The following is a 27,269-nucleotide window of genomic DNA, read 5'->3' as shown; positions in this document are numbered from 1 at the left end:
TTAATTTATTTAGAAAAAAGAAAAGTTTGACAATACCGGGGATCGAACCCCAACCTTCTGATCAGAAACCCAGAGCCTTAGCCACTAAGCCATTGGGCGGAATGCTGATTAGAGTGTAGCCTCCTCCGTCCTTAAGGGGGCGCTGTGGCAGCTTCACGCCTAAAAAACGCGCTGCCTTTTCAAACTCTTAGTCCCAGAAGAAGTGTTCACGCGACTAGGAAAGGATAAATCTTCCAGAAAGAGTGTAAACAAACGCCGAGTTGGTGGCGTTTAGTCTTTAATTTCGTGTGGAGTGATTTGAAAGGTGAGTGAAAGCACCTCAGAGAGAAAGCTGACTCTGAATGTAAACTGCTGTTATTGTGTTTGTTTTGGAAAGCATCTTCAGGATCATAGGGTTTCCCTCTTTCATGTTTCTGATTGGTCCAGTGGAGCAACAACAACAACAACAACAACAACAACAACAACAACAACAACAACAAATAAACATGTCAGACAGACTGAGACACAGTCAGGATCAGGAGCTTGACATTGACATGAGATTAATGTCAAGCTGAGATTAATGGCTGTGATTCAGTCCTGCCTGCTCAGTGCTTGTGAATTGCCATGAGTGCAGTTTTAAATGTAATCCTTGGGTTTGGACTGAAAGTTGATCATCAGTGTGAAACTCACTGTCCACTTCTTTTCATCTGATGTGATTCATCTTTGATTTACTGTGCTCCTAAACCCTAAACAGTAAAATAAATAGCCACTGATACTAAAGAGAAATTGTCTGTATGGTATAAAACACTTTGGGGGAAGTGCTGTTATAGGAAAATAATCAATGCCAGGATGATGTGAAATGGAGTTACCCCTCTAAAGTAGTTGTTTGGATTATAGTTTTCCTATAACAACATAGTGTTTATACAGCAACTTGCTAAGAATAACAATTTATTAATGAATGAAATGTCATACTTTTTACCCATTTATAGTTACATTTAATATTGTAGACTGGCTGTGAAGACTCAAGACTTGGTCCTAGGTGGAAAACCTTCTGACTGTTACAAAAAAACTAACACTGGAGACTTGTTTTTTCATAAATGTTACAGAAACAAAGCTGCCAGAGCTGCTGTTAATGAAAATTAATCAGCGCCTTCTGATCACAATCAAGAGTTCAGCACTGCTGGAATTAAATTGAACATAGATAAAACGCTACGGTATAAGAAGCATAAAACACTTCAGGATGTGCTGTTATAGGAAAATAATCAATATAAATTTCGCCCTGTTAGACTGATTGTTTAAACAATTCATATCTCTGAATGTCTACTCTTGGTTTGAGCCCTGAGTTTCACCTGTGAAGGCTGCGTTTGTTGTTAAAAAGGATAAACCAACATGAAGACCAGAGAGCTGTCTATGTGGGAAAAGCGAGCCATTTTGAAGCTGAGAAAAGAGGGATAATTGATCGAAGCATTGAGCTGCAGTACAAACCTGTAAAAGCAACGCAAAAGAAGAGTGCAAGAGTTTGGTGATGTCAAACTGAGAAATTAATTTGGCTGTATATTTATGCCATTCATTTACTTTAAGATTGTTTGTTCCAATACTTTTGCTCATCTAAGAATTGGCTGGTCGGCCACAAATTCTGCCATGTTCTGTGTTGTTTAACACATCTTGATGTAAATCAAGATCAGGAAATGAAAGCTGAAGTTCTTATCTTTTGAGATTTAATCCTAACTAACATCCACTGTAGAAATGCCTTAGAAGAAATAGCACCAAAAAGCAGCTATTAGAATCACTAATATTAGCACTGCTTTAACCTTCCCTATTTTTGCGTGCGTGTTAGATTTGTCTTGGGTTACTTGTATTATGTGCTATTAATATTATTCTTCCACAGGGTTTATCATGGAGTCTGAGCTGCTGATTGGCTGGGATGCAGAACGGGTGGAGTTAAAGGCAGAGTTATCCAGGCTGGAGGAAGAGCTGGCTGAGAGTCGAGCAGAGACAGAGGAACTTCGATCTCGATCGAACGTGCTGACCGAACGGGTCAGAAGAGAGATTTATTCATTCAGTCACTCGTTTAGTTAGTTGGTCACTCCCTGAGTCACTCAGTCACTCACTCACCGAGTCACTCTCTCACTTATTCACTCAGTCAGTCACTCTCTCGGTTACTCAGTCACTCATTGAGTCACTCAGTCACTGACTCACTCAATTACTCAGTCAGTGACTTAGTCAGTCAGTCACTCCTTTATTCACTCACTCACTCACTCAGTCACTCATTCGCTCACTGAGAGTCGCGCAGAGACAGAGGAACTTCAATCTCGATTGAATGTGTTGTCTGAATGGGTCAGAAGAGAGATATTTATTCATTCAGTCACTCGTTTAGTCGGTCACTCCGTGAGTCAGTCAGTCATTCTCTCACTCACTGAGTCACTTTCTCACTCCTTCAGTCGCTCTGTCACTCTCTCTCTCAGTCAGTCACTCATTAAGACAGTTAGTCAGTCACTCTTTCACTCACTAACACACTCACTCACTCAGTTAGTCAATCAGTCACGCACTCACTCACCGATTAACTCAAACACTCAGTCAGTGACTTAGTCGTTCGCTCACTCAATCAGTCAGTAACTCACTCAATCAGTCAGTAACTCACTCACTCACTCACTGAGTCAGTCACTCGCTCACTCAGTCACTCACTCATTGTGTGTGTGTGTGTGTGTGTGTGTGTGTGTTGTGTACAGTTGTCTCAGACATTGGACTCATCCATATCTCTTCGTTGGGAAAGTGAGCAGAGAGAGTGGAGAAAGAAACTGCGAGAGGGAAAAGAGCGAGAATCAAGACAGGCTCTGCTCATCCACAAACTGCAGCAAAAGGTGTGAACACACACACACACACACACACACAGAGAACAAGAAATTATTATTTTTATCCGGCAGAGTAGTAAATGTTTCAGAGAATAAATGTTCTTTTGTCCTACTCTACTCTCCTAAATTTGTACTTCTTTTTTTTTTATTGTTTTGTGTATAAACTGTAGTTGATTTTATATTTTCAAACAAATGGCAGCGTTAAAGAGAGATGACATACCGAAAAACACTCACTGAGTAAATGTGTGTAAAATGCAAATCATAGTCGAATTCAAGAAGCGAATCTTTTGTTGGTCATTCAGAAAGTACAGCACAAAGCAGGAGAAGTTGGTGATTTATGTGATCAGCTGATCACATAACTGAGTACACGAGTCAGATGATTAAAACAAGGTTTAAAACGCTCAGAAAGGACTAGGAATATAAAAAAAATCATAAAGCAGCTCAAATTGATTTGCAGGAAGGAAATACTGCTTGATAACGCTACAGACACAATGGGCATAAAACGCTAAAGAAAACAAGAAAAGATAAAAAATAAATATTTTAAATAGATATTTTAATGTTAAAAACATAATATACTGAAATATTAAGACATTAAGCTTCTCTATTTCAGAATTTATAAATGACACAAGAAAAAGAAAAAAATCATAAATTTTCAACCAATAGAATGAAGTTGTTATTCGTGCACTTAACATTTTTGGCTGAAAGGGATGTAGAGAATCAGCTGAAGAGAATTAATGAGTACACACACACACACACACACACATATATACATATATATATATATATATATGTATATATGTATATATGTATATAGGAATTAATGATTATATATATTATATACATTGTGTGTGACCGATTATGTGTGTGTCTATATATAAGATAAAATTCATCACATAAAGATGATTAAAAGATTTCTTCTTGACTTTTCTGTTTTCTTCTTGGTTGGTGTGTGTGTGTGTGTGTGTGTGTCTGTGTGTTAGGTGATGGAGTACAGGCATCGCTGTGAACATCTGCAGCAGCAAGTGATAGCTGAGGAGAGAGAAATGAGAGTCCGAGAGGTAGATGCATCCTACTTTCCTTTATCCTCTTTCCAGTGTGTGCTTAATAAAAGGATGTTTAAAGTCTTAGTCTCAATGTCCTTCTGTAGAGGATTTTGCAAGACGAGCGCAGCGATAATCTGGAGACCACCCTCATCAGGCTGGAGGAGGAACAGCAGAGGTTCGGAAATTAAACGCATCATTGTTACAGACATTTCTTGAAAGAGCGCGTGAAGGAATAATGAACAGCAGATGTCGCGATGTATTTAGTGACCTCTAATTAAGTTCAGCTCCTTGTGCAGGAGTGTAACGCTGGTCGAAGTCAATGCACTGATGCGCTCTCAGCTCAGCCAGTCAGCAGAAGCAAACCAAGCACTGCAGGATGACTTGAAGAAACTGACCGCTGATTGGTCTAAAGCGGTGGAGGAAGCAAGGCAGAAGGAAATGGATTGGAACAAAGAGAAAGAGGTCAGCAGTAATGAGTCGTGGCTCTGAAATTGATTTAATAGGGATTATGTGTCATAAATCTGCACAAATATAGTTTGCAATTATTTATGAATAAAACTGTGTTATTGTATTAAGTATTCACCTTATTCACCTTTCCATAGGAAGTCACATAATTAGTTGAATGTTGAATTTGTCACCTGTGTGCAAGTAAAATCTCACTACAAATACCCCAAGAGGCCAAGGGTAATTCTCTAGACGATATCTTTAATCACAATTAAATCCATTTCAGTTGCACATGGGTAAAAGTTCCAGGGGGTGAATACTTATGCAAGGCACTGGATGTGCTCCGTGCGAAGGCCTGCTATGTAGTTGGTTAGTATCGGATCCATAACTGGAATCAACCGATGTTAGTATCGGATCAATACATCTCTAGTTGTCTATGTTTGTATTTCATTTACAAAAAAAATGAATACATTTAAGTAGATTATGCAAATAATAATACATTTTTCAGTCATATAAGCCTCAAAACAGTGGTCCTATTGAAAGCAGTGGGAGTGATGATGCGTAACACACAATACTAACTGAGTATTAATTGCTAATTAACACTGTTTGTTATGAGCTTTTGTGTATTTTATTTAAATATTTAAATAGTGTCAAATAGTAATACAAATAGTGTGTGAACTAGATATACAGATACAAAATTTAAGGGTTTTTATTAAGCGATCCTGGAATGAGAAACCGTGTTTGTGTGTCTGTTTGAAGAATGTACGTTTGTGTTTTGCAGGTTATCTCTGGGTATTTAGAAGCAGAGCGCTCCAGGTTAATGTCGCTGTGGAGCAGAGTCGAAGCTCTCAGACGCCAGTGTCACGCCGTCAAAGTTGCAACAGACAAGTGAGGGCGATTATTTTCCCTCCCCAACAACCAGCAACAACGACTTTCTCTCTAATTAGATTTTAAATTTGAAATGGCATTGAAAAAGTCTGAAAAGTGCCAATTTCACTTGTCTCTCAACGCCCTGTTATTATCCATTAAAAATAATTTCTTTCTAAATTCATGTTTTTGGGTATCATCTTCCTTTATTTGACTTTGAACAAATTAGCAGGTTTCGTATAATCTAAATGTTAGTGCTAGAAAATCTGTTGTTTTCAACTGTTTCGGATTATTTGTTTCTGTGTTCCAGAGACTTATGGGAACTAAGAGCAGAGTTCGCTCGTCTGTCGTCCACTTTTCTCTCTCTGAATGTCCTTCCTGCTCTCTCTTCAACTCATTCTCCTCCTCCACCTCCTCCTCTGTCCTACACTTCGGGTCCGATGACTCTGGCAGAGTTGGATCACAATGTGAACATGGAGAAGCTCGAAAGCAGGTCATTATATATAATTCTATAGAGGTTATTTATCATTTATGTAAATCATCAGTATTTCCTGAATGGGTTGCTTTCCATGCTTCAAGATCGAAGATTTTTATCTTGTGGCACTTCTGAAGCTCTTGAGTTTTGCTGCTTTGATTCAGAGTAACTCTGATTCACTGGTTCCAGGATCGACGAGCTGACGGCTGTTATAAAGTCTCAGGAGCTGGAGAGACAGAGGCTAGAGGAGACCATGAAGAGCAGCAACAAAAAAGAGGAAAAAGAGCGAGAGCTGCAGCAGGACAAATACAGAGAAATGGAGAGAAAAATAGAATCAGTTACACAGGCCACCAGAAAACTGGTGAGTTGGCATCAGTGAGTTCATGATTCATAATCATTCTCATAGCTATATAGTTAATTCATTAGTTATTGCAGATCTGTATCATCATTATTAATATATATATAGATTATTATATATATATATATAGTGCTTTTGAAGACTAAGACGTGCTTGCTAAGACGTGTAGCAAGCTCTAGCACCGATTTTAATTAAAACATACTGTTGAAAAAATGAAACGCTAGATATTAACAATGCACTAACAACGTTTTTTTTTGAAGAAGAAGAAAAACCTAGAAAGAATTGGTCTTGTGTTTCCAATAATCCAGTCCTAGTCAATAATGTCGGGGATTGAGCCGCTTAAGCTGCGTGAGCTGAAGCTGAACAGTGAACGAACACTGGTAAAAATGAAGCACTTTACTAGCGGGTTAATTAACTCGCACATGAGATTAATCAGACATGTACACAACATACACATAGTATTACAACTAGCTTGCACAAGTGAAGCTGAACTTAAGTCTAGGTAGAAGACTGAAACGCGGACAATGAAGAACTAAAGCGTAAAGAATTCGCGATATTGTATTACAGTAGTGTAGGCATTGTAATTTTATTATTTCAGGAGATTCACAAAAACGGCAGTTTTCACATGTTAATATATAAAATCCGTGAATATTTAGTTTCATTTTTGCATTTTCTCATCAACTAAAATGCCATTGACTAATATTCGATGCCATTTTAGTCAGAGTGAAATTGACTAATATTAATAAATATGACAATTAAAATATTGACTAAAATTTATAGGATATTGTCATCAGAAGACAAAAACCGTGTGAAAATTAACATTGGAACCGGCCTGAGAACCTAGTTTAAATCTTTTGATTTTATAATTTTATACACTTTCGTTTATAAAAATAAATGCACTTTGTTAACAGCCAGGTTCGTTCTTTTCAATAAATAATAATAATAAACAGGCGCTGTTTGGTTTGTATTTATTCATTGCGCCCTCTTGTGGACTGTTGTTTTAAAAACCTGGTGTTTTTTTTTTTTTTTGACATTTTAATTCCAATGTATGAATAATCTTAAGAATCAAAAGTTCATTGCTCTTTGGAAGGGTGTGCTTGCATTATGATGCTATTATATTATCATTATATCAGTGGCATAAAATGGTCTTTAAATGACAATAATATCGTTTATCGCAATTATTTCTGGGACAATATATCGTAATATCATGCTCTTTTACTCTCTCTGTCTCCTGATTGGCTGCTGGCTCCTTCCAGTCACCATCTACTCTGTCTGTCTTTCGTGCCTAAAGTTTGGGTGTGATGAAGTTTGATGAATCTGATCTGGCGCAATTAGAGCATTTTCAGGAACATCACCATTCCTGAAAACATTGTAGCTTTAACGAAAATGTATTTTGATTGCTCACTAATATGTTAATGATTCTGAAACAAAATGCTTCTTAAAAATGTAGTGTTATTGAAACACAACTTTTTGTTTTTTGAAATATAAACACTTTTTAACAGCAGTTACTTTTTTTTTTAAAGAACCTAAACAATCAACATTAGTAGTTAAACACGATATTTTCACTAATATACAGCACAGGTTTCTGGGTTCTCTGAGGTCAGATGGACACAAAAGAGCTTTTCCTGATCCTGGGGGGTTCAGTGATGATCTCCACTCTGTCCTGTGGGTTATCTCTGAGGCTGAGAGCGCCTTCCAGTGGGGACAGCAAGAACTGCAGGTTAGTAATCAGAACTGATTTACCAAATGTGAATTTTTATAGTTAGTGTTTCTGCATAAATTCTAAATTTCAGTTATAAGCTATATGCATATAGAAATGCTATGAGTGTGTGGTTCAGTCTCTTATGACTGTTGTAACTGGTGCTTTACTAAAGACATAGGAAGACATATGATTAAAACCAGAGCCCAAGTGTGGCTTAGAGCTGTGACTGGACAGTGACTGTATTTCAGTGTATCATGATGAAATCATATCCTTACACTGATGAAAGTGAAACGCAACAGGATTTACATTCGCCTTTCATACAGTCAGTATTTAATTTTTTTTTAAAAATCCCCTTCTGATTGTTTCTTACTAAAGAAATATTGAGCTTAGAGGCTGGCAAAAGCATCTGAATATGAATTTTGTATATTTGAATTTGAACTATATTCAAATTCAAATTTTTTTGAGGTATATTTAATAAATTTACATTTTATCTTTTTTTTTCTTAATTTTTTTTTTTTTTTTAATTGTTAGGGGTAAAACTTCAGATTTTTTAAAAATCGTAACCCTAAATGCAAATTCAAAATTTCAAAAATACAGATTTTTATGTAAATGAGGTCAAAAGTGAATGATCTCAGGAATTCCCAATGAAAAGTAGCCGCTTTCAGAGTTATCAAACTCAGCATTTAGCCAGTCACGGTTGTCTGCCATGCTCATGCATGACCGTAAAGTGAAGTATATGCCTGTGTATCTATAATAGACAATACATGTAACTGTATCTATTGAAGTAGAGTTCTAGCTAGTTAGTCTATGCTAACATTAGCTTGCTGGCAATCATTAGCAGCTAACAGCGTAAACTCCAGTAATGGAAGACTGTAGATTTCAGTAGAGTTCCACTCATCAGCTAATTCCCAAGACCTTGGTATGTTCGAACAGGATAAACACAAATCTTTGTAGTGTTTTGTGGACCTCCAGGCCTGAGTTTGTCACCCCTGCGCTAAATCAGAGACTATATGGCTATATGTTATACTCCATAGAACTGTGGCTAAAATATTTTAATTTAATGAAAGACATTCAAACTCCTTTTTTCACAACTCCACACATTTCATGTTACCGTACAGTTCCAGTGTTAAGTCAATTACTGTATCTATTTTATTTCCATAAGAGGTAATTTCAGAATAATAGCTAAGAGACAGATTTATTTCAGCTTTTATTTATTAAAAGTTTACATACACTTTGTTGTGTTTGGTGGCATTGCCTTGTAATTGCTTAACTCGGTCAGGTTTCTGGGCCACCTTGTTAGGATACTCTTTTTTTTTTTCCAGTTCAGTGCACAAATTTTCTATGGTGAGGTTTTGCTTTAGTATTTCTAGATATTCCTCCATCCTCATAAAGCTATCTATTTTCCAGCAAAAACACCTCCACAACATGATGCTGCCATCCCGATGCTTCACAGTTGGGATGGTGTTCTTTGAATTAAAAGCCTAATCCTTTTTCCTCCATACATAGTGCTGATCAATATAGTAGATGTTCATAAAGCCACGGGAAAAAGAAAGTACACCCTCCTTTAATTCTTTTTTATTTAATTATTTATTTATCAGGGCCTAAATAACACTTGTGTGGTCCTCACAATGGACACGGGTGATCCGCTGTTGTGACCCCTAACTCGAGCAGCCGAAAGAAGAAGAAATAAATGTAAAAACTCTAACACTTTTGCGTCATTTGTTTAATTGGATTTATCTAGTTTATAAAACTTTATCTAGTTTTAGGACTTAGATGAAGATGTGACAACATTTCAGGTCAAATTTGTGCAGAAATACAGAAAACTGTAAAGGGTTCACATACTTTCTAGCAGAACTGTATGTAAAATTTGGCACACTGGAATTAAAAATCTGCCTGTAATTGATTGTTTTAAAATGACCTCTGATGTGAACAAAGTAGATGTGACAGCGCTTCACGTCACTTTTCTGTCATGATGCGAGTGTGGCGCATGACTGTGATTGGCTAAATGCTGTGTCTGATCACTCTGAAAGCATCTACTTGTCTCTGGGAATCCAAGATGATTCACCTTTGACCAAATTTTTGAGATTAGAATTTTTGGGATTTGTTTGTAGGTTCAGACTTTTTCAAATTTGAAATCTTAGGGTTTTGATTTGTAAAAAATCTAAAATCTGGTACACAGGAATTTAACTTGAAAGATTGGTACAAAAGATATATAATGTATTGATTTACATGTAAATCAAATAAACACACTACAGAAAGAATGAAATTTTCTTTTATGTGACATGTATATAATTCAAATATGCGAAATTCATATTCAACTGCTTTTATCAGCTTCCAGCCTCCATGTGAAGGGTTTGTTCTTTATTGTATGAAGTTTTTTGTTAAATAGGCCAAGAGCAATGCAATGAAAAGTTTGCCTTTCAGTCTGGCACATTGTCCACATTTCGCAAATGAAAAGCAATGCTGTTAGTATATTGCAGTTCACTGGCATGATTACTTTTTGCTCTGGAGTGGAATCTTCTCCATTCTCTGGGTCTTTTATAGTAAAGGTCAGGGCAGCTCTTCTGAGGTCAGTAAATATACACATACGAAGTGCCTAATATGGTTGCCACGTTGTATGGTACACATGCATCAATGAGCCTTGGGCGCCCATGACCCTGTCCCCCTTTCACCAGTTGTCCTTCTTTGGACCACTTTAGCTAGGTACTAACTACTGCATACCAGGAACACCCCACAAGACCTGCCATTTTGGAGATGCTCTGACCCAGTCGTCTAGCCTTCACCCCTTGGCCCTTGTCAGAGTCGCTCAGATCCTTACGCTTGCCCATTTTTCCTGCTTCCAACACATCAACTTCGAAAACTGACTGTTCACTTGCTTGCTAATATATCCCACTCCATGACAGGTGCCACTGAAATGGGATAATCAATGTTATTGGTTATCTTTAATAAATGTATATAGTATTTATATGTAATGTTACTACACCTGTCAGTGGCTTTAATGTTATGGCTGATCGGTATATGTATGCACTGGTTGTGTTGGTTGTGTGTAATGTACTTCTGATGTGTCACTGTGGAGTATCTTGGTTTTTCAGGAAGCTGAAGCGAAGTGGCGCAGGTTGAGAGTGGAGACAGAATCGCTGCAGCAGGAAATCGCAGAGCTTAAAAATGAGAAGGCGGATCTTCAGAAACAAGCCAGTTTGGAAGCTCTAGAGTTAAAGCAGACACAGAGCCTGCTGAGCAGGTGGGCAAGAGCAACAACAAATTAATAGTTTAGACAGATTAGTAGTCAGGTCCATAAATATTTGGACATTGACAAATGTTATTGGTTTTTTTATGAGACCAGAAGTAATTGGACAATTAGGTGCTCAGCTTTTCCATGGCCAGCTGTGTGTTATTCCCTCATAATTTCAATGACATATAAGCAGATAAAAAGGTCTAGATTTGATTTCACGTGTGGAATTTGGAGTCTTTTGCTGTTACCTCTCAATATGATTTTGGACCTATCTATCTATCTATCTATCTATCTGCTCACTGTCCACTTTAATAGGAACACCTTTACGCCTGCGCATTTATGCAATATCGCAGCAGCACAATGCATAAAGTCATGCAGATACAGGTCAAGAGCTTCACGTCACACATCAGAACGTGGCGTGATTGTTGGTGCCAGATGGGCCGGTTTGAGTATTTCATAAACTGCTGATCTCCTGCGATTTTCACACACAACACTCTCTAGAGATTACACAGAATGGTGCGAAAACCAAAAATCAGAACTCTAGAGACTGTTGTGTTACGCAACCAAATATTCATTGTTGTTTACTTTAATTTACTTTAAGGCTATCGGTTCCAATACACTTTGCTCACCTAAAAATTGGGTGGTCTGCCACTAAAGAAGAGTGAATTCTTCTTTAGACTGTATGTATATGCTTTTATTATATTATATACTTTCATTATTATTATTATTATTATTATTATTATTATTATTATTATTAGATTTTGCAATGTTCTGTGTTTTATTTACAAATAAAATTATTTGGGGTTGTATGGTGACATTTTTTTAAAATAATAATAATAATAATAATAATAATAGTTATAATCTGCCCTTTTTAAGTGAATGATGTATCGTCAATGTAATATCCTAAAACATGCCTTAAAATATTTTTATTGGTTTAATTTTTATAGTGCAGCTACTATTTAATGAGATTTTTTTTTTTGCCTTGTGGTGTTTTTGGAGATAGTCCTTGATAGTCCAGGGGTTGATGCTGGACCTAATCCAAGTGCTCCTGTAAGACTAACCCCTAACCCTAGCCCACAAGATGGTCTACAACATGGATCAACACACTTATCCAGCCTGAAACAAACTGAGTTGTCTCCACCGTTTAGACTTTTGGTGCTACTTGTCATTTTGTTTTCCCCAGTCTTTCGGTAAACTTCTGTTGAACCTCCATATATGTCTTTTTTTTTTTTTTTTGCAGTGAAAAAGAAACAACATTGAGTTTGAAGAGGCAGCTGGATGAATCTGAGCGCCGCAGTGAAGATCTGAAGAAAGAAAATGTACGGTTGATACAGCAGAGAGAGAGGGAGGATGAGGAGAGGAGTGGAATAGAGAGAGAGCGACAGAGACGGTAAACACTCCTCTTCGACAGATTTTGTCTCTGCGAGCTTGAATTGCTGCAGTTCTAATTTTCTAATTTCCTCTGCATTTTAAATACCATAAATACTGTACAAAATTACAAAATTACACATAATACTTAGGGCAGATATTAAAAAGTCAACACATCCCTGTTAAGGTTTTGTGATGTAAAAGAAAGAAAGAAAAAAAAAAAGACCAAGATAAATCATGTCAGAACTTTCTCCACCCTCAAAACAATCAGAAACAAATTTATAAAAGGACAAGACAAAAACTTACCAGGGAGGCTGCCAAAAGACCTACGGCAACATTAAAGGAGCTGGATTATCTGACAAGGAATATCTCATAAGTACTGATTACTCTCTGTATGTGAAAACAATCTCTCATATTCTTCACATGTCTGGGCTATGGGGTAGGGCGGCTAGACGGAAGCATCCAACCCCGGCTAAATCACCCCAAACCATGTGGCAAAATGTGTTATGGTCTGTTGAGACCAGTTCCGAAAGGTATAATAATTCCCTAATTTCAAAAGGTATGTTTGGTGCAAAAAAAAAAAAAAAAAACATCACCAGAAGAACACCATACCCACGGTGAAGCGTGGTGGTGGCAGCATCATGCTTTAGAGCTGCTTTTCTTCAGCCAGAACTGGGGCTTTTATCAAGGTGGAGGGTAATCATGAATAGCTACAAATACCAGGCGATTTTAGTGCAAAACCTGCAGGTGTCTGCTAGCAAGCTGAAGATGAAAAGGAATTTCACTTTTCAGTACGACAAAGCATACATCCAGATCAACAGAGGAATCAAGAAATCTCATATTCATCTCATATATCTTTTGATCTCGAACACAAATATCTTCGGTGTATAGCAGGACCTAATGATCCATTTCTACAAGGTGATCGTTGAGTCTCTACCTGATCAATATCTGATGGGCTTCTCCACCCCATAACCAGCTAAATGCATAAATTAATAACACCCCGGAATGAAGCATTGAGTATAATGGTTTCACCTCCTACAGCCTCAGAAGCACTTTGCTTGCAGCTGATAAGGGACTTTTGTCTGAAACATCTTGTTTTTCTGGAAAATGTGTGTACTAGGCTTAATTATTACTACATTGAGGGATGAATAGATGGATGGGTGGGTGGATGGATGGGCATATGGACAGATAGATGGATAGACAGGTGGCTGGATAGCAGATTATGTAGATAGTTATACAGATAGACATATAGATACATAGACATGTGTCTGTATAGAAATGTGTACAAAGAAGGATAGAATGAAAGATAGAAAAGAGGTTTCAGGTTCCCAACGATGCTGTTTGTGTTTCAGAATGGAGGTAGAGCTTGTGGAAAATGCCCATTTGTGCGAGCAACAGAGTCGTACTCGTATAGAGCTCCATACCCTGCAGGTGGCGCTGGAGCAAGAGAGACTGGAAAAGGCGAGTGCAGAGAAAGAGTTAGCAGACACCAGGGACGCTTTAGCCAAGGTAAAGTTTCAACATCACACGCTAACACTCTTCAACCTTTTTTGGGCATCTATAATTGAATTTCCATCAATTTGGCTTGATTGTAATCGGTCTTGGATAAAGTTGCCCATTTAGTGTTAACCCAAGAATATTTATGTGACTTGTGTTTTAAAAACAAACGTTATGTAGCAGGTGGGGGCGTGGTTTATCGCGAGTTTACACTCTCAGTTCAGAGACGCTTATTAAATGCTCGCAGTTAAGAGCCGTCAGGTAGCACAGTCGGTTCAAAACACTCTAAGCACACGTGACTCGGAGGTGCTCAGTAAGGACGCTCGATTCACGCATGAACACACACAGCTCACTGTTCACGCTCACCGACATTTGCCACATGCATTTTATTCTCTATCGTTTTGTTTGCTACACCAATTCGATTTGGGCAATTTTTAAATCTCTGTCATCAAGGGTCTTTCCATTGTACGCTATATAACCGATATATTCTACTTGTATTATTTAATGAAGAATGCTTCAAAAATTTGCATAAGAAAGCTTTTTTTTCCCCTGCTGCTTCATGGTCATTTAGTCTTACGCCTTTGTCTAACTTTACAGAATCACTCAGTTTAAGCACGGTCATCTCCGTCTCTCTGTTTCTTAGACACGCGAGTCTCTGCTCTCTCTCTCCTCTACACACACCTTGCTGCAGAGAGAAGCTGCTGACACCTGTGATTCTTTGGAGAAAATGGCTACCTTGAACGAGTCACTGACACGAGATAAAAGAGAGCTCGGTGCCCGAAATCTTCAGGTGTTTATTCCATTGATTCAGATTTCATGGTCTCAAGTCAGTCAATGCCTTCTGCTTATGTACACAGTTCACAATGTTTTTTATACCATACAACGTATTTATTTATTTATTTACATACACACTTTTATGCGCTTGTCATTATGTAGCTGGTTGTCTTGGTGTCTTTTGCTGTTGTGTATGTGTGTGTGTGTGTGTTAGAGGTAGTTGTAGGCATAGCATTATTTAACGACAGTAATAAGTAAATGAGTGAACCTTACAAACATGGAAAAAAAAAACAAAAAAACAATGTATTTGTGGGTTTTTGGTTTGTGCCCCCCAGCTGGAGGAGGAGGTGACTGAATCTCAGCTGCAGCTTCAGCGTTTCAGATCAGATGTAGCATCTCTGCAGAAGGAGCTGAATGCTGTTTCGGAGGAAAACACAGAGTTAAGGTCAGACAAGTTATCAGTATAACAGCATCACGCATTTGTTGTTCTCATTGCGCACCGTTTCAAAATGATTTCCAGGGTTTGGTATTTAAATATTCAAAGTTTTCTGTAGTGACTTCCCAGGGTTACGCCAAAAAAACGTCCATTTGATAATAAATAGACAATTAAAATAGAGATACAAAGCATCTCAAGTGCAACACAACAAATATTGCACATACAAGATGATTATTGCACTTATGCCAAATATTGCAAATAGGACAAATTGCAAGTTGTGGATTATTTCACATATATTACACACAGGATTTAGCAGTTACCTTGATCATTGTGTTGTTTTTTCGTGAAATGGCCTTCGGAAAGACACGGTTAATTAGTTGCTGATTACATTTTACTTGATTAATTGACTGACTTGTTTATTTAATAATTGTTTCACTTTCCTTAGTTTAATTAGTACGAATAATTTCTTCCCGATTAGCTAATATGTTAATTTTTTGTTAATTAATTTACTTACTGATTAATTTCCTGATAGAGTTCATTTTGCATTACTTATCAACGGCATGTAAAACACACTAAATATTTTAAAGGATGCTTGCGTGCATATATAAACTATATTTTAGGGCTTGTCGAAATGCAGAGCTGGACTCCCTTCATCTGCTTAGAGCGAGGGAAAGAGAAACGGAGGGAGAACTGCAGATACTGAGAGAGGAAAGAGAGAGAGAATCAAATGCTCTCGCTGATGAGAAAAGGAAAAATGAGCAGGTGAGATGGGAAAAGAGAAGTGTGTATGTGTGTGTGTGTGTGTGTGAGAAAGAGAGAGAGAGAGAGAGAAAGTGAGCTATTGTTTTAACGTAGTTAAAAACCTATTAGATAATTATACAGTAGTGTAAGCATAAAAATCGACACTACCTTTGCATAACCTCATGTCTATGTGTGCGCGTGTCAGTTGTTTGAACAGTACAGAAGTGTGTGTGAGGAGTTGCGTACTGTGAAGGTGAAGCTGGATAAAGAGATTGACCAAGAGAAGAGAGCGCAGAGAGAGAGAGAAGAGCTGCAGAGAGAAAAACAGAGACTGGACGAAGAAGTGCACAGTATAGCGCAAGAGAAGGAGGAAATAAAACAGGACCGAGAGGATCTCAGGTAAAACTTCAGCCATATTAAAAAGTAAGATGGCTTATTTTAGTAATTAATATTTTATTTATAATAAAGATGGATAGACAAACAAAGATGGATGGACAGACAAACAGACAGCTAGATAGGCAGATTCCCTCTATAAATAAACCAATAAATGAGCACTACTGTACTGTAACATTATGTCATGATTTTTAGGAATTTGTGTGGCAACCTCCAGCAGCAGCTATGTGTGGCAAAGGAACAGATTTCTGTACTGGAGGTTCAGGAAACACAACTGCAAATGCAGGTTCACACACTCCAGCAGGCCAAAGATGTTCTACATGGTGAGATTTCCTGTTTACCCCCATTTTATTTAAATGAAACTGCAACATTTAAAATTCTCAATCATCTCATTAATGAACAGGATAAACGGTATCTCCCCATGCTTTGGGTTGCTTCTGATGTCAAGTGGGAGTGTAAATAATTTTATTATCATTATTCTTATTTTAGGAGAGATAAAGTGTCTTCAGTCTGAGGTGGAGAGAAACTCATTCCTGAGGGCAGAAGAGAGAAGAGGAGCAAGTGAAGAACAGATGCGGAGTGAAAAAGAGATTGAAAACTGTCAGTTGGAGATCAGGAGGTTGAATGCTGAAGCCCAAACATCACTGAACAACCGAAGAATACACGAGGAAGACAGAGAAAAGTGGCAAAGAGAAAGAGAGGCTCTGAGCTCTGAGCTGGGACTGAAAGATGGAGAGATTGGGGCTCTAAAAAACAGGATGGACGGATTGGTGAAAGAAAATGAAAAGCTTGCCGTCCTGATTGGTGAAAAAGACAGAGATGTGGAGAGATTGTTGTCAGAACTCAGGAGTCTGGAGTTGCAGATGCAAGAAGTGAAAGCTGAGATGGAACAATGGAGGGAGAGAGTGATAGACATTGAGAGAGAGAAGGAGGGACTTTTGGAAAGAGTGACGCAAGACAGCGAAGATCTGAAAATAATCGAAAAGGAGAATGCCAAGATGGCTGACATTTTAAAGCTGAGGGACAGTGAGATAGAAAAGAAAGGTGAAAGCATAGAAGAATTAATTGAGAACATAAGACTGCAGGACAGCTTAATAGAAAAACTAAAAAGAGAGCATAAAGAAAAAGAGATTGGAATAGCTGCTAAAATACACAAAGAGGAAGTAAAACAAAAAGAAAGGGAGGCAGAGGAGAGAGAAAAAGAACTGAAGCTGAAAGGAGAGCTAAAAAAGAAAGAAAGTGAATTAGAAAGACTCAAAGACAGTGTGGAAGAATTGAAGATGGAAAAGCAACACATGTCTCATCTTCTGCAGGAAAAAGATACTTACCTAGAAAAGCTTAAGAACAAAGTGATAGATCTGGAACAGACAGATAGAGAAATGCAAGATGAGGTTGAGTGGTGGAAGAAAAAGGCTGGGGATGTGGAGAGAGAAAAAGAAGTACTAATAGAGAGAGTGGAAAACCACATTTCTGTGGAACGAGAGAGGGATGAATTAGCAGACCGACTGAGAGAAAGGGACGAAGAGATCAAAAAACGGAAGAGAAATGAACAAGATATGGTGCGTGACCATGAGAGGATGAAGGAGGAGCACAGAGAACAAGAGACACGGCTGAAGCGGAGAGATAGAGAGGCAGAAGAATATAAAAGTACAATAGTAGAGATGACAAAAGAAAAAAACGAGCAAGAGAAATGGAAAAGGCAGCTCGAGGAATTGAAAACAGAAAAGATGAGTCTGGAAGAAAAGAGGAATCAACTGGAGGAAGGAGAACAGATGATGAAGGAAGAGATTAACGTGCTTAGAGTGAAGATTGGTGAGCTGGATAGAGAGAACAGAGAGGTTGAAAGGAAAGTCCTAGAGCAAAAAGATCAACTCCAAATCCAGGCTGTTCTTCTGAAAGAAAGAGAGATAGATATATACAGAATGAGAGAGACTTTAGACGAAAAAGAACAGCAGGAAAATGAGGAGCTGATGACATTAAAAGAAAAACTGAAGGAAACTGAATTGGTTCAGGTGAAAGAAAGAGATATACGAAAGGAATATGATCAAAAACTCCAGCTGGCAAGAGATAAAATAGATCAAGTGGAAGGAAAAGTGAAAGAACTGGAAGTAAAGAACAAAGGTTTGACACAAGAGGCAGACATGGCGAGAAAAAGACTTGGAGAGCAGTTGAGAGAATTGGAGACCAAGTCAAGGCTTCTGCAAGAAAATGAAGAAAATGTTACGAGATTAAAATTGAGAGTGGAGAGTGGGGAAGAGGAAAAGGAACAACTGAAGAGCTCTCTTAAGGAAACGAAGGGAGAGATGGAGAGGCTGAAGATCGAACTGAACGAAAGAAAAGAAGAGGAAGAAAAGTTGAGGTCAAGACTAGAGCAACAAGTTCGAGATCTGGGAGAAGACTTAAGGAGGAAAGATGGAGTTATTGATGCTTTGAAGGAGAAAACAGATTACATTCTAAAGCAAAAAGAAGAGGAGCTAAAAGACGCAAAGAAAAATAAAGATGCAATGTCGACAGAGGTGACAAAGCTAAGAGAAGAGGTAACTGTGCTTTCTGTGAGCAAAGAGAAGGCAGAAACTATGGTGAAGGAACGGGATATAGAGAATAAAAAGATAAAAGATGGACTAAAAGCGGGATTGGAAGAGATGGTCACTCTGAAGGAGCTGCTAGAGGAAAGCCATTGTGAAGGAGAAAAACTCAGGAAGATCTTAGAGGTGAAAAAGAATGAGATGATAAAGGGAAGAAAGGAGGAGGTCAGAGCAGCACGAGAAGAAACGGAATATCTAAAACTCAGAGTTCAGATGCTCCAGAAGGAGAATCGAGAACTTCAGGCACAGCTGTGGATCAGGGAGGAAAATGACATTAAGATGAACCGTGAAGTTAAAGACATAAAGAAAATGGAGCTCGAGGTGCAGGAGACCCTGAAAATGACACTGGAGGAAGATGTAAAGGATAAAAATGATGAACTAAAAAAACACGAAGAATTGCTGAAAGATGAGGAAAATGAAAGACAGCGTCAGCTGAAGGATAATAGTTTGGAACTCATTAGTGAGAAACTGAAAGCAGAGGAGAGTGAGATCAACAGAATGAAGAACACCTTGGAAAGTCAAATGGAAAAGAAAAACACAAGCTTTGAACTTGTCAAAGACGAACTGGGAGCGAAGAGGGAAACTGACACTATGAAGAAGGAAACGGAGGCAAACGAGAAGATAAAACACGCTGAAAAACAAAGTGTTAAAAAAATCACGTTTGCTACGGAAATTCTTCCTGAAAAAGAAACAGAGTTGAAAATAATTCCAGAATTGAAAGAAGAAAATGCAAGGCATCTGTTAGGGGAACAACTCGGGGATGCACAGATGGAGACAGACATTTTGAAAAGGCAAATGGAAAGAGAAAAAAAACAAAATGTAATGACAAATCTGGGGGGAAATATACTTGTGGAGAAGATACACAGCCAGTTTCAAAAGAACTTTACAATAGTAAATGCGCAGACAAAAAAGGACTTTCAAATGAAGGAATCACAAAGTCAGACTCGAATGACAGAGAATATAGAATTACAAGCAGAGGTGTATGATTTAAAGAAGGAAGCAGACGAGCTCAGGAAAGACAGAGATCGCTTAAGAACAGCCCTGGAAAAAAATGAGGCAATGCTAATTCATTATCAAGAAAAAGCACGTCAGCTGGAAAAAAAGGTGCAGGTGAGAACTTGAAATTTAATAATTCATGATCTCAAAGGACAGAGCAAAAATACTTTTAAAATATACACTAGATGAGCAAAAGTATGACCAATCACACATATGTGCCTGCTGAACATCCCATTCCAGATTCAGTCCCCCCTTTGCACTTACAATAACCTCCACTCTTATGGGAAGCCTTTCCGATAGATTTTGGAGCGTGGCTGTGGAGATTTGCCCATTATTCAGCCACAAGAGCATTAGTGAGGTCAGGTGAGAAGGTCTGGGGCATGTCAGTGTTCCAATTCATCCCAAAGGTGTTGACGTTCATCCCACTGGGGTTGAGGTTCTTGAGTTCTTCCACTCCAACCTTGGCAAACCATGTTTTCATGGACCTTTTGCACAGGGGCATTGTCTTGCTGGAATATGTTTGGAGGGACAGCTACAGCATACAAAGACATTCTAGACAGTTATGTGCTTTCAACTTTGTGGCAACCGTTTGGGGAATTCACACACATGCATATGATGGTCAGATGTTTTGGCCATATAGTGTATATATATATATACATATATCAGGTCCTAGCAGTGGAGCCAAGCATCAGCACCTATTACCTGGACACTATGGCACGAATTTACTAACATATACAGTGCATAATAAGTGGTCGTCTTCATTTCTATTAACTGGTTAATTACCAAGAAATATTGCCTGTAAAGTATAAAAGTTTATTTATAAAAGGTATGGCTAACATTAAATGGTGCCTGCAAATGACCTGCAAATGTAATTTGGCTGTAATACTTCAGTGTTTCCTAGAAATAACTTGCAAATATCGTTCATATTTTAGTTCTACAGAATTCACAACACAGCTCACATAAAAGCATGACATTGCAGTGTACGTAGCATGCACCATTTTATTGCTAGCATTGAAATAATCACTCCAATCTACTAGTGAAGGGCAGGGGCTGGTGATAGGACACTTTAAAGACGAACTGCATTAGATCATTGGGTCCTGATGGCAGTGTTGCAGGGATACACACAGTTGAGCACAGGGTCAGCCCTGGAGTAAAGAAGGTTAAGGACCTTGCTCAAGGGCCCCAACAGTGGCAGCTTGAACCCCCGACCTTCTGTGCAGTATCCCAGAGCCTTAACCGTTGAGGCGCCACTGCCCACAGGCTGCTTCCTCAGTCAGCAAATGTTCTGTCCCAAATGTGTAACTTTATATATTCGCTGTGTGTTATTTACTGTGTTTATTATTTTGTAAGGTGGTGAGCAGCTGTGAAGAAGAATCACAAGAGCGCGTGTGTGCCCTGCAAAGAGCTGTGGCTGAGCTGGAACTGAAGCTAATGAAATTACAACAGAGAAATGAACGGCTGGAACATCGTATTGAGAAGCTGAGATTGGAGAAAATGAACCTACGTGACACTTTAAAACAGGTAGAGTCAGGTCCACTAACAAAACCTCAATACTTCATTTGAAAACTGAAACAAATTTTTATGAATTGAAATTCTATCTGAATACCCTGTTTGCTTTATTTTTTAAACCATTGTAATGTCATGTATTTTTATGTATGATAACCTCTGTACACTACTATCACACAATGTTAATTGTTTTGATATTCACTGAGTTATTATGCTCTTCTACACATTATTTCGTGGCAGACCCCCCAATTTTTAAATGAGCAAAAATGTTTTGTCATAACCACCCTAGTCTCAAGACCTGATATGAAAAAAGGCTGATTTCAGAGATATATCAGGAAAAATGGTGCAAAGGTGAAGAATAAAAGGGTGAATATTACTGAGATGATTCAAAAAGTGTTTATATGTATAAAGGCAAAGAGTTATTGGATGATAAATCAGACAATATCACATTTAGAAAGACAGATACAAGCTTCTAAAATTATATTATTCAGATTTTCTAATGTCATACACTATTTAAAAACTGTTACCTTTTTACTATTTGACTGTTATGGTAACTTATGATGATAAAAGTAGATCAGTGAACACACTAAATGACTTCTCGGAGATCATTTTTAGAAAACACTTCTGCAGATATCGAAATCTTTTCAGGAAGCTGAGAAATGTATGAAGTTACTCCTCATTCTGTACAGTTGATAGTGGTCTAGAAAAAACTAGATTAACTCAGCCATGATTATTTTTCTTTTCCACCAGGTTGAGCTGGAGAGGGAGAAATTGAGATGTCAACTGTCACAGTCAGATGGTGAAGTACAGGTATGGATAAAACAACTTACAGCAGGAGTGAGATGCAAGAATCATCTGAGCAGGAATATCACCAAGTTCTGTTTCTATAAAGGAAGCAAATGATGTTCTTTCTCTTCACACAAGTAGCTTAGGTGTACTTACTATAATCTAACACAAGGGGTGAAGTGATTTTTTTTTTTTTGTAGCCACATTCCTTCAGCTTTACTTAAAATTCACGACAGACGTGACGTGTATATAGAATACCTGTAGTTTTCTAAAAAGATTTCTGTTCAAACCAATTTTGTCTTGGTTTAGTTTCGTCAGCTACTGGCAAGAATAGGCCATTGTTTACAGCAAGAAAACTAAAGCCCGTTTTTGTCATTCTGACTTAATAACAAAGTGTAAATAATAAAATATAGCATAATACACTGTCAGTGGAAGTATGAAGATTGGTGGGCACTTGAAGCTATATGTAATTACATCACAGCTCCCCAAGATGACATGTGGACAGAGAACAAACTACATAGGTTTATGTTACCAATGTTGGAGTAAAGCTATTGCAACTGTTGTACTCTGCAACAATGGAGTTTGACAATCATCACATTATTAAATCAAATTTACACAACAGGGAGGAAGGGAAGAGGGAGGAGTAGCCCTCCTTAACACATGTTGCGCTGCCAATAACCTCTCCCTTAATCGTCAGCAAAACAATGGAAGTCATTGAGGGGAGAGCATCCCTATTCAAATGTGAAAAAAATGTGAACTGTACTAAAAAGTGTGAAAACTGAGTTTTTCTGTATCCCTTTAAGGATTGCAGCAATCCTTCTGGAGCTGATGAGCTGCGGTGTCTGAGAGCACGGGCAAGTGAACTGACTGCACAGGTTAGAGGAGATTTTTCAAGAATACCTTATTTATAATCTGAGAATAATTAATTTAGGAGCTTTGTGCTCATAGGAGCTTGTTTTTGTAGGTTTTATAAAGATTAAATCATTTATGAAGCGGTGACTCAGAAGAGTTAAGAACACTGGACTTTTCAACCAGTCTGCATCTTCAAGTCTTGATTAATGGAGAGTTATACATTTAACATATAGTGTTTGTCAGCTTGCCTTGTCTGCAAATCCACAGGTCCACCAGTTACGTCTGCTGCTGGCTTCAGATCATCAGGAACGGGCAGAATTTATTGACCAATCCTTGAGGAATAGTGAATCACTGCAGACACTGAGGCAGGACCTGAATGACTCTCTCACACTGGTGTCCAAGCAGCTTGCCCCTTCGGTTTTGGAGTGTGAAACACAAAGACTGGACAGGAGTATAAGAGGAGAGCAGCTCAGGATTTTGCTCAGTCATAGCTGATGAACTAATGAGATTTCCTGACTTTGCACATTTAATAAAGTCCTTTTTATTTAGCTACAGTGCCTCGCAGAGTATTCCCCACCCTTAAACTTTTCCACATTTATAGTAGTGGTGTTACCACCTGGAACTGAAATTGACCTAATTGGAAGGTTAGGGAAGGTCTCAGAATTTGTTAGACAACATACCTAATCAAACAGGATCAGGAAGACCAAAGAGCTTTTTATTTATTTATTTACTTATTTATTTATTTATTTTTTAAATATTTCAAGCTTTGAACATTAACAAGTTATTAAAACGTGGAAAGAACATGGCACAACTGTGAATCTACCTAGAGGAGGCCATCCACCAAAAGTCAGTGACCAGCTAAGGAGGGAAATAGTCAGAAAAGCAACCAAGAAGCCAAGAGTAACACTTAACACGATGCTACCACCAACATGTTTCACTGTGTGAATGGTGTTCTCAGGGTAATGAGCAGTGTTGGATTTTTAACAAACGTAACGCTTTGTGCCAAGGCCAAATTTTCAACTTTGGTGTCATCAGACCAAAGAACCTTTTTCCACATGGGTGAGTCTCCAAACATGCTTTTTGGCAAACACCAAATGGGTTTTCATATGACCCATCTCTGCTGTCATAAAATCCACCTTTATGGACTATCAATGCTACGGTTATCCTGTGAACAGCTTCTCCCATCTGAGCTATGGATCTCCAGTTGCTTCAGAGTTACCCTTGGTCTCTTGGTTGCTTCTCTCTCTAATGCTTTCTTTACCCTGTCCCTGACTTTTGTTGGACTGCCTCCTCTAGGCAGAGTCGCAGTTGTCATATTATGTCCATGTTTTAAATAATGCATTTAATGCTGCTCTGCATTATGATGAATACTTATGCAGAACTTAGGCACTGTACATGTAAGATTCAGTCATCTTATTTGTCAGTCTTGTTTGTTACCTTTACCGACTTCAGCTATTTTAGCAGGGAGAAGCACAGTTCTCTGTTATTTACTTAACCAAAGCTGTATTTGTGTATTTAATTATTTAGAACCATTTAGGCAAGCAATTTTTTGAATTTGTAATGTTTTTATTGTTGTTTTTTTTTTTTTTGTAAAGTCTGCAAAAATAACTAAAAAATGTGTTGATTTTGCCTTTAAAAATAGTTCCCTTATTCTTTGTTTTCGGAGTGGTAACAGTGTGAAACCTAATACTGGGAGACTTTGGCTTCATAAAGCCACAGGGAACCTAACTGCTTTCCATTTAGGATAATGTTAATCTTGTGATCATACAGTATGTATGCTCACCAGCTGCTTTATTACAGACACCTGCACACTTGTTCATTCATGTAATTATCCAGTCTGCCATCATGTGGCAGCCACGCATAAAATCATGCAAGTCAATAGCTTCAGTTGATGTTCACATCAGAAGGGTGGGGGCGGGAGCGGGGTGTTACATGTGCAGCAGGAGCAACATGTAGCTCGACAGAGGAAGAGAACACAGAATATTAGGTGTGCTCTTATCCTGTAGTGGTTTAAGTGGATGTACATTGTGCGCAGAGTGCGAGCAGGGATGCGGGCAAGACAAGCTATAACAGTGTAACTAAAAACTGAGCCAGAAGATAACACAGGCATGAGGGCACTCTTGGACATTAAGCAGCCAGCCACTCTGCCCTTAACAAACCTAAACAAATGCATGAGAGTGGGGGGTTACAGCTTCCACACATCCGAGTTAACCAAAACACTCTATGCCCATGAACCCTCCAGATCTGTGCCTTTACCTATAAGAAAACCTATTAACAAAAGGCTTGACTAAACAAATAATTTTTCAGCCTAGACGTAAAAATCGAGACTGTGTCTGAGTCCCAAACACCAATTAGAAGGCTGTTCCATAACTCTGGGGCTGTGTAAGAAAAAGTTCTGCCTCCTGCTGTTTTCATAGTTCATATTCTAGGTACCAAAAAGAGGCTGCATCTTTTGATCCAAGGAGATGTGGCGGATTATAAAAGACCAAAATTTCACTCAGGTATTGTGGTGTTAGACCATTCAGTGCTTTGTAGGTAATTAGTAGTATTTTATAATCAGAGCGAAATTTTACTGGGAGCCAATGCAGTGTAGATAAGATAGGGGTGATGTGGTCAAATGTTCTAGTAAGAACATTCTGCATTCTGGACTAACTGGAGCTTGTTTACACACCGACTGGAACATCCGTAAAGCAAGGTAAATATAATAATCCAAACTAGAGGTGACAAAACATGAACTAGTTTTCCTGCATATTTCCTGTAGCAAATATTAGATTCTTTCTTGTAGCACATAAATATTATTTTTGCTATCTTCTATTAGGGTGGAGAGATATGCTCATCTAGCAGCATTAAGAGCCTTTCTATAGCTAAGAATGGCCAATTTTACACACACACAATGTTAAATGAGTAAAAGAATGTCTAACACACCATTTTTCCAAAACTTTCTATGTCCAAAAAGGGCTGTTTCAACACATTTAGACACACCAACATGTTTTGTTTTGTCCAAATGGTGAGAAACAAATAAACATGTGCACACACATTGCCTGCTTTAGCTGGAGCCATTCTGTCCTGTCCCATAAACTGTTGCTCTCTTTACTTGGACTCACACTATCCTGTTTGTGGATGGGAAGTAAATGTGTTTGGAAATGTAAGGAAAGTGTTGTTTAAGTGTCTGTCATAAAAGTGGGATGTCTCTCTCTGGGGTGGGATGGGGTGGGGGGAATCCTGGGTGTTCCATAGATGGCGATAATAGCTACGTTTCCATCCAAGGATTTTTTTGTGGAAAAAAAAAATCTCTCCTAATTTTGTTGTATACAGAGGATATACAATGACAATAAAGGCTTTCATTCATTTCATTCATTTAGGTTAAGCGCATTGAAATGTTTACTGATATAGCTAATGGAAAGGCAAAGTATCGATAAAATTTCACAAGTGTCGACATAATCTTTTTTTGTTTAACTTTAGCGCATAAATTCTATGTCGATACTTCAAACGATGTGAAAAAAAATAGTTGAGAACAATGGCATTCATGCAAAAAAAATATGATCAGGGGAAGAATAGGGATGTGCGTGCCATCCAGCGAAATGGATGGAAACTTGGCTAATGACACAAACATGTTTTATTTTGTCCAAATGGTTAGAAACAAATAAACATGTGCACACACACATTACCTTTTTTTTTTTTTTTTAAGCAGGAGCCATCCTGTCCCGTCCCATAACCCAATGCTTCTTTTACTTGGAGCCATACTAATGGATGGGAACTGGCTGTGTTTTTCATAGGTGAAAAGTTTAAGGAAAGTGTTGTTGGATCTGTCATAAACCTGGGATGTCTCTGTCTGGAGTGTGGTGAAGGTATCCTGTGTTCCATAGATGGTAATAATGACACATTGTAGCACTGCGAGGTTGCAAGGGGGCTGAACACAGACAACAGAAGGCAGAAGTGAGGGGAAAAGTGCTAACCTCCATGGCGGTCATTCTCAGGGTAGGCGAGGGTCAGCGTGCAGGGTTACAAGCTCTTCATCCTCGCTGATCTTGGCTTCTAGCAGAGAGAGAGAGAGACTTTAGTGCTCTGCTTCACCATACCTTTTCTAACCTTATCCTACCCTTTCTGCAGGAGGGTAGGGAGCTGCAGATGCAATCATTGGCCACCACCCGAGTCAAGTTTCTCTGCCCCACCTTGCAGCCACACGCTCTAATGCCATGCGCTTGGCAGTCATGCGAGGAGTGCTGTGTGTCTTTTGTGCATTGCCTGATGGCCGACCATCACAGTGCCCTCTCCCCTCATCCCCCCCAGATGTTTCTTTGTTGTGGGCTGGGGATATTCCTTAACCACTTCCACCTTTTTCTCCTGTGGCTTTAGAAGCCCCCGGCCGATCCGGTAGCCCAG

The 27,269-nt window shown here is 38.5% G+C and overlaps 1 protein-coding gene across 1 annotated transcript; it reads left to right on the top strand.

The window, feature by feature from the left end:
• The first annotated feature begins 175 nt into the window (after nt 1–175).
• On the top strand, nt 176–23,867 carry si:dkey-230p4.1 (centrosome-associated protein CEP250). Its single transcript, XM_026911012.3, has 23 exons — nt 176–304; nt 1,868–2,016; nt 2,709–2,840; nt 3,812–3,889; nt 3,979–4,049; nt 4,171–4,336; nt 5,100–5,206; nt 5,496–5,678; nt 5,850–6,021; nt 7,595–7,738; nt 10,813–10,961; nt 12,193–12,342; nt 13,673–13,829; nt 14,461–14,607; nt 14,927–15,036; nt 15,648–15,789; nt 15,974–16,167; nt 16,357–16,484; nt 16,651–19,856; nt 21,093–21,263; nt 21,999–22,058; nt 22,838–22,909; nt 23,154–23,867. The coding sequence occupies exons 2-23, from the start codon at nt 1,876–1,878 to the stop codon at nt 23,379–23,381; spliced, it is 6,108 nt and encodes a 2,035-aa protein (XP_026766813.3). The 5' UTR covers nt 176–304; nt 1,868–1,875; the 3' UTR covers nt 23,382–23,867.
• The last annotated feature ends 3,402 nt before the right edge of the window (nt 23,868–27,269 follow it).

Source organism: Pangasianodon hypophthalmus, chromosome 5 (genome assembly GCF_027358585.1).
Source record: "Pangasianodon hypophthalmus isolate fPanHyp1 chromosome 5, fPanHyp1.pri, whole genome shotgun sequence".
NCBI lineage: Eukaryota > Metazoa > Chordata > Actinopteri > Siluriformes > Pangasiidae > Pangasianodon > Pangasianodon hypophthalmus.
Note: the sequence above shows the minus strand (reverse complement) of the source record. Positions and strands in the feature narration are given on the sequence as shown.